At 37.6% G+C, this 14,370-nt stretch overlaps 2 protein-coding genes across 3 annotated transcripts; one reads left to right on the plus strand and one right to left on the minus strand.

Moving 5' to 3' along the window:
• Nucleotides 1-660: 660 nt before the first annotated feature.
• LOC105044760 (uncharacterized 38.1 kDa protein) lies at nucleotides 661-3,250 on the plus strand. The gene is given in 10 exon segments (XM_010922760.4): nucleotides 661-801; nucleotides 804-904; nucleotides 1,058-1,113; nucleotides 1,545-1,659; nucleotides 1,803-1,910; nucleotides 2,007-2,194; nucleotides 2,276-2,335; nucleotides 2,413-2,572; nucleotides 2,666-2,734; nucleotides 2,833-3,250. Coding segments are annotated over 10 exon segments (987 nt in total). The 5' UTR covers nucleotides 661-770; the 3' UTR covers nucleotides 2,932-3,250.
• Nucleotides 3,251-4,538: 1,288 nt separating this feature from the next.
• On the minus strand, nucleotides 4,539-12,915 carry LOC105044761 (uncharacterized). Of its 2 annotated transcripts, XR_003800849.2 has the most exons (5): nucleotides 12,462-12,915; nucleotides 11,375-11,444; nucleotides 11,095-11,186; nucleotides 6,210-6,357; nucleotides 4,539-4,776 (listed from the first exon to the last, which is right to left on the minus strand). XR_003800849.2 is itself a non-coding variant. In XM_010922761.2 (4 exons), the coding sequence occupies exons 1-3, from the start codon at nucleotides 12,810-12,812 to the stop codon at nucleotides 11,134-11,136; spliced, it is 474 nt and encodes a 157-aa protein (XP_010921063.2). In that variant the 5' UTR covers nucleotides 12,813-12,912; the 3' UTR covers nucleotides 4,539-4,776; nucleotides 11,095-11,133. The 2 variants fall into 2 exon arrangements, 1 of the variants encoding a protein (XP_010921063.2); XM_010922761.2 differs by lacking the exon at nucleotides 6,210-6,357 and having other exon boundaries at nucleotides 12,462-12,912.
• Nucleotides 12,916-14,370: the final 1,455 nt, after the last annotated feature.

The raw sequence follows: 14,370 nt of genomic DNA on the forward strand, positions 1-14,370 counted from the left end.
GCAAAAGAGGCAATTGAGGATCCCAAAGTTCTATCAATTTAATAGGCATAAAAGAAATCAACTATCGACTACGAGAGCTAGTTTGATTAAAAAACCATTAATTTAGTTGCCCTAATTATGTGCTGCTTAGATTACACTATCTTGTAAAATAAAAAAAAGATTGTTCCAAGGCAATACATGACCCAAGAAACAAGAATTAGAAAAGAAACAAGAAATGCATCATCCAAGGCCACAATTCAGTAGGTGTCCCAGAATCCACGATTACGGTTGACTTGTCATGTAGTTGAGAATAGATCTCAGCATCTCACGGGCAAGTTCCATGCGGGTGACGCAAGTGATATAAAATCACCAAAACAAAAAGTCATGATGATATTTAGAGAAGATTTGGCAAATATTTAAATTTAGTATCCAAAGCAGATATAAACTTCCCAACTTCCGGCCATAAACGGCAAGCAGTCGGCAATTCCATTACGAATTTACTAATTCTTACAGGAATCCCAAATCGGGCACCACTAAATTTCCGTTTCCAGTTTGTTTTGTGCTTTCTCAGAAACGTACATCACTTGGGCAATTAAAGCTCTCCACGTGTCAGCTCTCTCTCTCTCTTTTTTTGTTTTTTTTTTTTAAATATTGGCTCCGCTCCTCCCACCGTTCGTGAACAAGATTAGATTCCAAAACCTCTCCCTCAACAAATTCCGCCTCTTTTCCTCTCTGTTTGACGCAGAGGGAGGAAGAAGGAAACAAAGAAAGGAGGGGAGGAACGAAGAGAGATGGGAAACAGCCTCTTTAGATTCCTCGTGGGATTTGCTGCAAGCCCACAACCACACCGGAGATCCAATCTTTGGGTCACCATGGGGTCTCTGCTCTCGCTCATGATCTCCTCCATTTCGACATCACATCTCAGGTATTAAATCATATGTGATCTCATCATTAGCCCCTCGTACTCCAATCTTTCTGATTCCCGAAAATTACAAGCGTCTTACTGGAAAATTAAGCAATTTGGATACATTTTGGGGGTGGTAATCTGAATCCAGCTTCTTGCATTTGTTGATCCAAGGTTCCAGAAGGGCTGAGCCCACATGTGGTCTCCTCCAAGAAGGCACAGGCAAACTGGTACTACCATTTCTGATTATTATTATTATTATTATTATTATTATAACATGGACATTTCTGATCTTATATCATGTTATGACTTATGTGTATGGGTGGAAAGGCCTTTCTTTGTTGTTCAATTGTGATCAATTAAAGGACATCTCATATATAGATAAAAGACAACATAAATAACTGCACAGAATAGCCTGTTATGGTACTCTAGAGCTTTGACAGCTGTTCAAGCTCAGAGACATTGCCTTTTTTCCCACTCTTGCTAAATTATGCTGCAATTCTGATTTGGTACTCTTGCTAAACTAGAGGAAGGTCAGCATTGGAGGGGCAATTGCCTACTATATTATTTAGAATAATACAAAGAGAAGAAACTGCTTGTTTTTATATTTGATCTAGATTTATTTTTCTTCCATTGATAAACAGGCTTTATGTCTCTATAGGTATAAGAAACTTTTGGAGGCATGGAGGGAGGCCAAGCCACCACCAAAAACACCAGAAGAAGCAACAAGGCTGGTTGTCCAAACCTTAAAGAGGCATCAGAAAGCAGATGTAGAGGTATATATGGATATTGTGGGAATCATTAGCAGTAGAAGATATTTTACCCCTTTTACCATTAAATTTGCAAACATCTCATTAATATCTCTGTACCTTAAAGTAATCTATTTGCATGGTCTGAATTCTTAACTTTTATTCCTCAGGGCCTCTTGACTTACTATGATCTTCCACTGCCCCACACACTCTCAGAAATCTCAGTGATTCCATCATCTAGACCTGAAGGAGTGAAGTATGAACTGCAAACACTTCCTGTAAGACTCTCATAGCCTTCAGTATCCAATCCTATGGTAAAAAGCTGAAGACATTCACTTGAATATTTATCTAACAAAGCTGCCTCGTAGTTATAGGTGGATGCGAAAGCTGTTGCGGATGGAGATACCATAACAGTGTACGTCGACACTGCTGATGCAAGAGAGTCAGCCAATGTTCCTCGAGGAGTACATGAAGCAGCAATCAAAAGGGCCAAAGCCCGCACTGCGAAGAACTACAAGAAAGCTGATGAGCTTCAGAAAATAATTGCTGATGCAGGATATAGGTCACCAACTGGGAAAATTCATCAACCTAAGTTCATTTTCAGCCTGCCCAAGAGTCTGAATTTTTGTGTTCTTTGCTACAGGGTGATAACCGGACCGAAAGGCGAAGAGACCTTGGCACGAAAATACCGAATCAGACTAAGGTATGCATTAACTTTGGTCGCCAGAGATTGAAAGAAAGCAATTTGCATTGCTTGTTATAAACCTGACAAACCAACAGGGGAATTGATGCACCAGAGAGCTCAATGCCATATGGGAAAGAGGCTAAGGAGGAACTGGTGAAGATGATCCAAGGAAAGCATCTAAAGGTGTATGTGTATGGAGATGACCGATATGGTCGTTGTGTTGGAGATGTCTACTGCAATGGTGCTTACATACAAGTAAGAAAGATTACTTAAGAGTAGGATAAACTGTTGGTCTGTGTTTTAGATGCTCTAACTGCGTTCCCCTTCGTGATCCTCTTTTTTCCACAGGAGCAGATGCTGAAGAAAGGGCTTGCATGGCACTATGCTGCCTACGACCAACGACCGCAGCTTGCAACGGTAAGTCTATTGGTTTCAAGTTGGTTAGTGAACTTGCATTGCACGGTACTAACCAAATTCATCAGCACTAATATTGGATTGAAAATGTGAGATTGCAGTGGGAAAAAGAGGCACGTGCTGCGCGTGTTGGCTTATGGGCTTCATCACACCCTGAGAAGCCATGGGAGTGGAGAAAAGAAAGACGTAATGGAGCGTGAAGGCAAGGATCTAAATTGAGGACGACAGAAGCTTAGATTGTTTGGGAGCCGATGATATAAGGCAAATAAGGGAAACCAAGATAATGAAGCTTGTGAGATTAAGAAATGGGTGAAGGATTCTTTTGTTTCAGAATTGAAATATCAAAGATACATCAAAAGGAGCAACTAAAATGTATTTAAAATTTCTCTCTGTGTGACATTAAAAGAGTTTAGAGCCATGACATTTGTGCTTCAATAATGGTCCATGAAGAATGTGTGACAATGATCAGTAAGGACTAACAAAAGAAATGCACTTTGATTTTTATTTCTCCAGGCAAAATTGGAAGAATGGCCTATTTCTGTATACTGCAGTGAAAATTGGCAAGCAATTATTTCAGTTATTTTGGGCAGAACGGAGGTTTATTTACATTCATTAATGTACATTCTCCCAACAACTAACAGTGTCTAATTTTGAGCAAAGACTCCCAACTAAGTCATGGTACTACTTCTGCACCTTGTTTTATGGTTAGATTCCAGCAATATTGTGTTTGTTTCATTCCATAACAGAACTTCCATATCTTCTCCAGGGGACAAATTTCTAGTCGTACTTAACAAATTTAATAGTAAAATCTTAACTTCGCACCAATTTTCAACAGAGTCATACTTAACAAATTTAATAGTAAAATCTTAACTTTGTAACAATTGTCATCACCTTCTTGTGTTCAAGGCTCTATTTCTCAATTGGTATTCGGTATTATGATACAAACTGCATCGCCAGCCTTAAAATATCTAATTTTACCTTCCAATCTTAATATCATGCTGCGATCATACAAGACAAAATCACCAAATTTGAATTGTTTTTATTTGCATAACCTATTTTTATACAATGTAACACCGAGTTACCAGCCACCACACATCATCGACCAAAGCTCATATAAGCATGTGAAGCCTGTCATCCTAAGACTCGAATCCTGATAAAAGAAAAGAATGACTTGAATCTAGATTGTATTCGCGTTGTACATAAACCTGTCACATAAGCCTGCCTCACAAAGAAAAGAATGACTTGAATCTAGATTGCATTTGCATTGTATCCACACATACATATACAGACACACGCACGCACGCATGCACGCACGTATTGAAGCATTCAGCCATTTTAAGATACCAACACTGCCTTCTCAACTGATCTCTGTCCTGTTGTTCAATAACAAAATCCAGTAAAAGCCTTTCCTGTCATATCTTTCACAATATTTTTTACCAATCAACTGTTGATCACAAAGGGCCTGTTTACACTTCCGAAAGAATTGATGCCCAATTGAAGTGATCGCTAGATGATGGAGAATAAAAAGCTCATCTAGTGTATTACCACTGTTAAGTCAGAACCGGATCAATAATTTCTCACTTTAAGATTAATTCAGAGGTTTTCCTGCTTATATGTCACATTGGCCCTCCGGTACTTTGCACCTGTTCGTACCTGTAACGTGATGTCTGACATGCTGTACCAGCTCATAATCACCGTCACTCCTTGCACTCAAACCATGGAAATTATCCAGATCACACAGGAAAGCGCGCGCACATCTACCAACTGGTCATCGTACGAATATCAATGACAAAAAAACTTTGACAGCTTAAAAGAAAAAAGTTTGTTTATTCACCAAAAATGAGATGAAGTATAACATCTCGGTATCCAAAAAGGGATATCAGAAGATGATCACAACAGCACAAGTTGATTATGATCTGTAAAAGAATTCTGTTTACGTAGCGGGAGCATACTGACTGATACACACTGGATTAACTCAAAAACAGCAGATCTGGAATTCTACAGCCACAGAACAGGCATACACTTGCAGCCAACAAACCCAGGCACTGCAAACAAAATACAAGAGTCAGCTGCCACTGGATATGAAAAAAACCTTAAAGAACAAGCATAAATGAATTAACAAAGACTAATACAAATCAAATAGATAAATATATCGATAACCAAGTTGAAAATTTTGATATTCTTTGATTACTAAAACACGCATCATTTCAAAATTTGCATTCTTTTATTACTAAAAGATAGCATGGTCAAATTTCCATCGAAGCCAGAAGACCAAACAGTATAATATTAGTAAGACAAAAGGTCAAGTCGATCTGATCCTGGTGGTAAACATGTCCATGACAAGGCCAAACAATTGATATCGACACACAATGAGGTCCCATAATGGTTAGTACAGTGCTTGTCCGAGAAACATTATCCAAAAGCAAATTAACATGAATCAGGTACTACCAATTACCAAATAACCAAGTCAATACAATTATACAAAAGAAAGGAAGAGCTGCACCGTTCACCTATTCCTCTACAGTTCTCTGCACTTATTAACAATACAAATTTCCCTCGCTTGTGTAACATAAACAAGACACCAGAACTTTGCCATAAAGAGAGGTGCTGATTGAAAAGCAATACTAACAATTGAATTTGTCATAATATCTATCCGCAATGGAAATACCACCCAAAGTAAATTTTACTCACAAGCATAATAACCAGGCACAATGGCTGGTTCAGGTTCAGCTTTTCTCAGAATATATGCAGTGGATAATATTTGCATGATTTGTTTTAAACAAATTTGCAGGGCACTATAGGGTCCCATAAATCAGCTCTTAGGTGAAATATTCTCTCTTTTCTTGATGGACCACACCAAAGAACTTTCACTATTTTCAAAGTGAGAGCAGTGGTGGGGACAGTATTTATTGAAGCAAAACATAAAATTATTGACTTAGACCACCTGTGCTCATGTTCTTATAATGTATGAGGAAAAGTTGTCTGCATGGGACAAATGAATCTGCTGCTGCTAGATAGTTTCTTACAGGGAAAAGAAAGCATGCATAGCTTACTAGAGATCTTCGTCCTCCCACACAATGCATATGGCAGTCCTCTTAAACCTATGCTGCACAATGAAGTTTGAAATGATAAACTGAAAGGTGATTGCCCGATCTACCAATTGTGGCCTGCCAATTTAAGTGCCTATGGGCAATGTCTACTCTGTCAATAATCGATAGTGCTTCTTACAGAGAATAGAATGCAAGTGTTTGGCCTTTCATGGGCATGCATCTTGTATGAACATATAGGCAAAAAAAGATATCTTCACTGTGGTAATCATGGTCATAATAATCTGCACCTGCTGCAAGAAAGATGGAAGAGACACCATTCTTCAAAAAGATCTCTTGACATCTATGCATAACATTTTTTTTCCACTTGATGAGCTCAAACAACACAGAAGGTATGAGTTTTCAAGAACTTAAAGGGTTTATATCTTAACTGGGTGGTCACCATTGTGGTAGGTCACGTTTTTTGTTTTTTACATAATGTAAGTGCTTCTATTGGCAACCGGATGATGATTACACAAGAGCCACAGTTGATAATATGATCATCAGTAGAAGTTTCTCCATGTGGCAGTCAGCGTCAATCTGTGGAGACCACAAAAGTATTGTCAGTGACGATGCCCCCCATTACAGACCCGAGGTACAATCTCCAATTCCATTTTGCATAGAAAGAATATTTTATGGATTTAAAGGGAGGGTAATCGCACCCATATATTAAATTAATAGTAAGTATTTTGTAAGTGCCTTTGTTGAAACCAAGATTATTTGGCAATATATTCATAATTTCCTGTAAATTAGTGATCAATGTTGCTTCTCTGTCACCTTAATTTTGTACGAATGAGACTATCTATTTTGTTAGTGCTTGTGTTGCAACTGAGACAGTTCGTTCTGTCACCCTCATTTTGACTTTGCATCAAACTTTTTACTTCCATGTCTTCTCTATTATAAAAAAGTTAGCAATAAATCAGCACCACAACTTTTAGATTTCTACTGCTAAAACCAACTAGTGCTTTTCTTTTAAGACTCCTATAAACAGTTGAACCTGCAAGCAACCATCATAAAGGCAACCTTTTCACCAACTAATGATTTATTACCTGCAATGATTTTGGCATGGTGTTAGTGATATTCATTGTATGTAGTTTGTAATGTTGCACATATATAATATTCCTCCATGTGATATACATTTAAGTTGTATAAAAAGGGAAAGTAATTTAATATTTTATAGGGAAACAACACCGATCACTAACTTATTGCATTCATTAAAACAAAGCCTCCCCCTCAAGTGTCAAAGAGAAAAAGCTGCCATGGTGAACAATGTAGCCTTCGTTACAATAAGGTTGTCCTAGCTCTTATTTTTTGGTATTTTGGGCTGTGATATCCCGAACTATCACTCAGCTAAAACCTCAAATAGCTTCAAATCTGATTGACGAATGGTTTTAAAGATGAATCTTGTAGCTGCTTGCTCCATATCTAGTTCTAGATCAGCTGAAACAGAAATACCTTGCTTGGTAATGCAGAGTTCACAGCGGAGGTGGAATAAATATAAGGAGAAAAGAAGAGAAGATAGAAAAGGCTTAAGCAGAAACCTTGAGAAAGTTTGGATAAGGACTCTTTAGAAGGAGATATAAAAATGCTTCAAGACCCAATCCTGATTTTATTAAAAAAAAAAAAAAAACTCCATTCCCATGTCTCACACAATGACTGGTGCTTCACACCATATAATGTCCAAACCCCATTAATTGCACTAATCCCCTCATGCCATATGGCATGGAGCTTTCCTCTGAGGCGGGCGCTGCTCATGGTCGGGCTCCATAGCATTACTCAAGGGAAATAATAGAACTTTAGACTTGTCAAACATTATTCTCCTAGATAAATAAATGGGTTGGCCATATTAATTTCTGACTTGAAGCCTTCTTGGGATTCTCCAATCAATGTATAACTCTTTGGATTTGGACACTTAAAATTTCTTAAAAAGAAAGGTTTTAAATACTATACTAAACCCTATACAATTTTTCTGTCAAAACGATATGGTACTAGTACTGATGGTACTTATCAAATCAAAAACATCAAAAAGAATAAAAAGCCATTTGTACATATTGGCATAGTCGGTACGGTAACATCGGTATGCATTGGCACAGACCAGTATATTTTGGATGAGATCCTGGATTGTTACAAAATAGTATCAGAGCAGATCCACCCCATGGCCTATGCGGATTAGGGGACACTACAGCACGTTCTGTTGGAGCTTATCACGAGCTGATGTGGTGCTTATGATTAGCTTAGAATGGATTTGGACCCTTAACCTAGCAAGGATGCTAGGACTTAAACAAGGAGAATATGTAAGGATCCATACAGGCATATGTTTAGTCTCACATCGACTATGTATTGAGTAGATCTTGTGTACTTATACAAGACCAAGAAACTCAAATAATACTTTCCAGCAAGCTTTTTTGGATAAGGTCCTGGGTGGTTGTAATACTAATGCCATCGTCCCATTCAGATGATTTTAAATCCATATCAAAAAGACTCCTACTTGACCGAGTTCATAAAGAATGATAGGAAGTGCTCATTTTGTTTCCACAAAGTTCATCCTATGACATGGCACAAAAGCACTCATCAGCCTTACAAGAATTGATGAAAAGGATATGAATGATTGAACAGCAAGCTACCAACCCAGCAAGTGGGTCCAATAATCCTTTCTGTGCACTAAGAAGTTCGCCAAAAATTTTTTTCCTTTATAAACGATCTAAGTATTAACTGAATAAGATCACTTCCATACTATTGGGATAAGGAAACTAGCAAAGGCTTGACTGAATTAGTTCTTTCCTATTTTCCCATGCACTACTAGAGATTATATTAGAAATTAAAAAGGTTTAGAAGATACAAGACCTTTACAAAAATATGTAGCGAGAGGATAATCATGAATGGCCTGGCAAAAAAGTTTGTTCTTATTTTGCCTAGATGAGAAATTAATTTAGTGATGAAGACCATCAAAGAATCTCTCTAGAAAAGAAATAAACAAAGATTGAAGCACTGGTGTTAGTAAAATATTAACCAAACCAAATTTAACCCTTCCTATTTATGGAAGGGCTACATGGTTGCATGATTAGATGCTACTAACCTCTTTTAAACACCGCCAACTAGATATGTGATGGCTCTAATCATTGACATGGGTCCACTAAAATTTAGGGAACGACCGAACAAAAGGCAGCCTATAGTTTAAGGGATAGGCCACTCATAGAGGCATTTCATTTAAGAATGAGTGCGATAGATGGGAATAGTATCACAACCATGAGGCATTTCATTTATCTCTATAGGATGATCGGCGTGATTATTTGGACCCGCAGACATGGAAAATTATTCATGTACCATCCTCTTAAGGGAATTACTCCAATTTCCTCAAATATTTCCTATTGAATCCCCATTAGCAGCAACTTCAATCTATTTCCACAATATTACTATGATTAATGTAACCTACAATAACCCATCTTCACATAAAATGTGTATATTTCATTCTAAGTTTTGAAAACATAGAGGTCCCTCAAGATAGCAAAACATATTAAGCTAAGAGACATATCTAACAAAACCTCCCTAATACTAATCAAGTTTAAAAGACAATGTTGTAATTGAGGTTTACCGCAATCATTAAGCTTAGAAACAAGGTAAGCCTTGATGCAATGATAGCATTGCTCCATTGCGACTTAGGTGTCATAGGTTCGAAACCTGGAGATAGCCTCTTCACACATGAGGGTAAGGTTGTGTACATCTAACCCACCCTAAATCCCAGAGTGGCGGGAGCCTCATGCACTGGACTGTCCTTTTTTCTCTTAGCCGAGAAACATCTTTGAAAGAGAAGAGAGAGAGGATATTCCATATTCTATAGCAAATTGACAAAGAATGCTAATCCATTAGAAATAAACAAATTGAAGATACTGATGCCATTTTATCCTCTAAATGATCTCCTCCATTGAGTCAAAGCAGCATTTATCTCTTCTATGTTTCTTCCGAACCATCTTTGGTTAGAGTAGCAGCCCATGTGCCGCAATACATGTTGAAGAAAAATATGAACATTAAATTTGAAAAATATGAACATTAAATTTGAAAAATATGAACATTAAATTTCAGGAGACATATATTATACAAGTTACAAAAAATATTATTAAGAAATATTATTGTATAAACATGTTTTTTTTTTGAGCCACATAAAGAGAGAGATACCTAAATGGGAAACATAACCATATTCAGATGGAATATTTTAATTTCAAAAATTCTTGAAATCAAAATTTAGAACTTAAATGTTAATTTAATTTAATCTTAAATGGTGTAATTGAATCGTAGAGAGATTATTGAATCAAGTGATTAGAAATAAGAAAGGGGAAAAATAGAAAAAAGAGAGTTGGGAACTGTTAAAGTACCAAAATCAGAACCCAAACTATTACAGGTATCGTGTGGACCAGTATGGTATGGGTACCAACATGGTACACCTCTTGGAGTTGGATCAATAACATAGTGGTGAAAAAAAATGTATCGGCATGGTATCAGTGGGGATAATAAACCATACTAATACCTTACAATTCGATCCAATATGGTCGATAAAGGACCAATATGCTGATAATTAACCCTTCAATGATATGCTACTTATTGATTGGCAAAATCTCCATTCTAGCAAAAATACAATTGAAGAGAGAGTAGTAATATGCAGAATTCTAAGGACATTTCATCTGAAAAGCTGGCACAATGAATCTCGAGAGGAATGTGCAGAAATTCAAAATTCTCATTTTCCATAGTGGTACAGATAAATATTTATTTACATAGTACAAGACATTAAAGCATTAAGTCACATTTTTCATTATTAACTCCCAAAGAAAGCATCATGACAACTTCACACCTCAAAAGCCACATTGAATACTTATTGCATTCCTCGATTATTGGTTTTAATAAATAATGAAAAAACCTCCAGACATTCAGAAAATTAACTCTACATACATTACAATAATTCACCACATAAATACATGGCTACTAGAAGTTAAACAATGTGAAACAAAATCAGAAAACTAAGTTAAGAAAAAAGGCTCTCTCAAAATTTAAAAGCTTCATATGAAACAAGACATTTTTTTCTGAAACACCAATATACAGCTTGTTTTCTAGCTTGAATAGATGAAAGGTCGATAAGTCACCCTCAAAAAAAAAAGAAAAATAAATAAAAAAAGGACTGAGAAAACAGAATGGTTGTGGACCTTCAGACATAAACTAAACCAAATGCAACAGATTGGAAACCTCTATATCTGAGTATGACAGATGTGGTAGACTATTAAAACTCACTCTCTCATATTTGTCGTAGAGTCAAATTGCCTGTGTTCATCAATTGACATCATCCTTCACCTCATCGGAATCCGAGTCACTAGCATTATAGCCTGAAGAACTTGTACTGGTAAGACCACAATAAATTTTAAAACAGCAAGGAAACTTTGAAAACTTTGATGAAAATAAATATTTCAGCCAACGAAATTGGTAAGACTTTTCTTTAATCTCATATGAAGTTTTACAGCAGCTTCATGGAAATCCAAGATAAAAATATAATTATTCTAAAAATAGTGACTACCTGGATGCTTGTCGCTAACCTTCCAAACAGTCGATCGATACTTTGATGCTTTTGCGATCCAAGCTTTTCCCTGAAAACCGAATGAAGATCCAACTCCTTAGTGAAAAGAGGAATCCAGCAAATCAAAAAAAAATGAGTGTATCATCAACCAATCAATAATAAAAGAAATTATTGCTGGTGTATGATTAGAGCAACCATGAACAATTCAACCACACTGAATCAGATACGGCTAGGGCAATGAAAAATAGATGCACCTCAACATGAAGCAAATTTTTATTTCATTTCAAATTTGGACGACGTGCAGTTTGACGCTTGGAGCATGGATAAGTTTTAACGATGCATTCAAACATGATTATAAAAGCAGGTAATGTAAGGTATGTGTCAAAGGCGAGGGTAGGACTTCCACATCTGTAAGAAAGAGAGACCAAACTGTAAGGCATATTTTTCAGTACAATGATACCTTTGATGGATGAATTAATGGGGGACTAAGAAGAATTTTCAAAAGAATGTTAATAGCTGAAGAGTAATGTTTCGACTTTGGAATAGACATCGTTTAAACTTCCGAGAGAGAAGGATGAAAGTAGAATTGCATGAGAAAGAAGAAAGATTACCAAAGTGAACACTTTCTTCCCTAATCAGATTATTATTGCAATCAAACTCACACCATAGCAAAGGCAGATATCAGGAACGTTAGGTTCCCGGGAAAAACAAAAAAACAAAAACAAAAAACTTCACATAAATCCTCTTTATAAAAGCCTAAACTGATTAAAAAAAAAAAAAAATCCTCTTTCTGCTGGGTCTCAGATGCTGAAAGTCTATCTTCAAACCAACATGGTTAAAACCACTAGAAACAGACCAAAAGACGATATCACCAGCGATAGAACTCTACAAACCATCCGCTGTCCCCGACATAAACCCTAATTATCAAAATCTTCGAAACCACAAAGTTCTACCGAAAAGACAAGAACAATGGTCAAGAAGCCCATGAAATCACCAAATTCACATCTCCAGAAACCCAAGAAACCAAAATCCGAATAAAACAACTACGCCCACCAAGGGAAACAAGAAATCGCCAAAAGGATATCACCTTCTGTTCGTTCCGCGGACAGCCGTAGCCGCTGTGGTACATCTGGCCCACCAGCACCTGCATCGCCGCGTCCCCGTTCTTCGCCTCCCTGAGCGCGTCCTGGAACCACCGCCTCACGCAGTCTGACACCACCTCCGACAAGGGAACGCGGCGCTCCTCCCGCTCCCCGTTCTCCATGCTGTGCGCCGCCGGGCGCGGACCCTCGGCGGTCGCCCGGGCGACAGAAGCGGCCTCCTTGCTCGAAGCCAGCGATCTGAGGGCGGGCTTCCGGTGCTTCCCCCTCCTAATCCTCTCGGTGGCGACACGGGCGAACTCCTCGAGGCTCTTCGCCGAGGGGAGCCGTTTGCCCATAAAGAGAAGAGACCGAGGCGGAGTGGAGAGGGAGCTGGACGCAATTATGGAAACAGTAGAGGTGCTAGTTTAGAATTAGGACAGCGGTGAGGGACTTGGGATCGGATTCGGAGTACTTGGAGGCGAAGGCGCCCAAGAATACGGAAGAAAGGAGGCGGTGAGAGAAGCTTATATAAAGTGCGGAGGACGGGAACTTTGATGGGCCGGGACCTTACGCTATTGGTTGCTAGTGGTGGGATCGTTTTGTAATAGCCATCTGATTGAGATCGGGGAGGACCAAGATCCGTGTCCTTGATCCCGTGCTGAGATAGGAGTACTCCTGCGTGCGATTACCGCTGTTCCGTCGATCCATGAACGCGTTAACTTTCCCAGAGGGGATCCTTAGATGAGGAAGTCAGAGTTTAACATAAATCAAAACACTAGTGCTCATTGCCTTATTAGGTCAGCAAGTTGCTGAACGAGGATAAAATGGTTGCTGGTTCTTGGACCGCTTTTTAATATTATTACTAACCAAGTTTGGAAGGTTGACAATCAAATTGTCTTTGTTTATGTAAACCGTGTGCATATTTATATGATCATAGAGGTAAGAACATAGTACTTTGGCATGAAACTAGAAAATTATAATCATATCCATCAAGCTTTTTCTTCATTATTTAGGATTGATACCATGAATTCTTATTTGCATGTTCATCCAATAATTAGATAAATCATAGGTTTAGGTTTTAGCACTAAAAAAAGCATATAAATTGGAAAATGTAAGGAAAAAGTGTTGGAGAATTTAGATGGCACAAGCATGTCATTTTATAGTTTTTTTAGAAAGTAAAGAAGCAAAGGAGAAGAATGTGGAGTTTGAAGAACCTGGACTGAAGCTAAAAGAGAAGAATGAGGAAGAAAACTTTTAGTAGAAAAAAATGAAAAAATAATATCAATGATGTAAACATTTGATGATGAGAGACCCGTGGATCGCACATAACTAGTTAAGTTTTTTGGTTATGATTGTGATCATGATATAATGCTCGAGGTTTCTATAGAGATAGTTATAACTATGACCAAATAACAAATATTGATTGATGTTATATTATTATTTTTTTAATTAACTTATCATATGAGGTAGAGACTTCCATAATGACTAAACTGGTCATATGATGCCAAGAAGATTTTATTAACTTTTATAAATTTTTCCGTATAAGTTAATTTATTTATTAATCAATATCTTTTTTTGGGGGTGGAGAACTAAACAATATCCATTATCAATTATAAAATCATCAAGCCACTTTAAATTGTGGACATGTCATAGGAAAGCATGGAGATTTGCTTGCCACAAATAGCAAATGCACTTCCTTTACCACATGAGCCTGATATGATCTTTATTGCACTCACTTCCTCACATATCATATCAAGGAAAATAAACTGAAAAACCACACATAGCTCCGAACCGTTGGAGAAAGATGAACAGCCGCATAAAAATGGAGAATTTGATGAGAGACGATAAACCAGCATCATAAAATAGTCGACACCCAGAAATTCAGCGTGTTAATGTGTCCGGTAATCCAATCGT

Source organism: Elaeis guineensis, chromosome 5 (genome assembly GCF_000442705.2).
Source record: "Elaeis guineensis isolate ETL-2024a chromosome 5, EG11, whole genome shotgun sequence".
Classification (NCBI taxonomy): Eukaryota; Viridiplantae; Streptophyta; class Magnoliopsida; order Arecales; family Arecaceae; genus Elaeis; species Elaeis guineensis.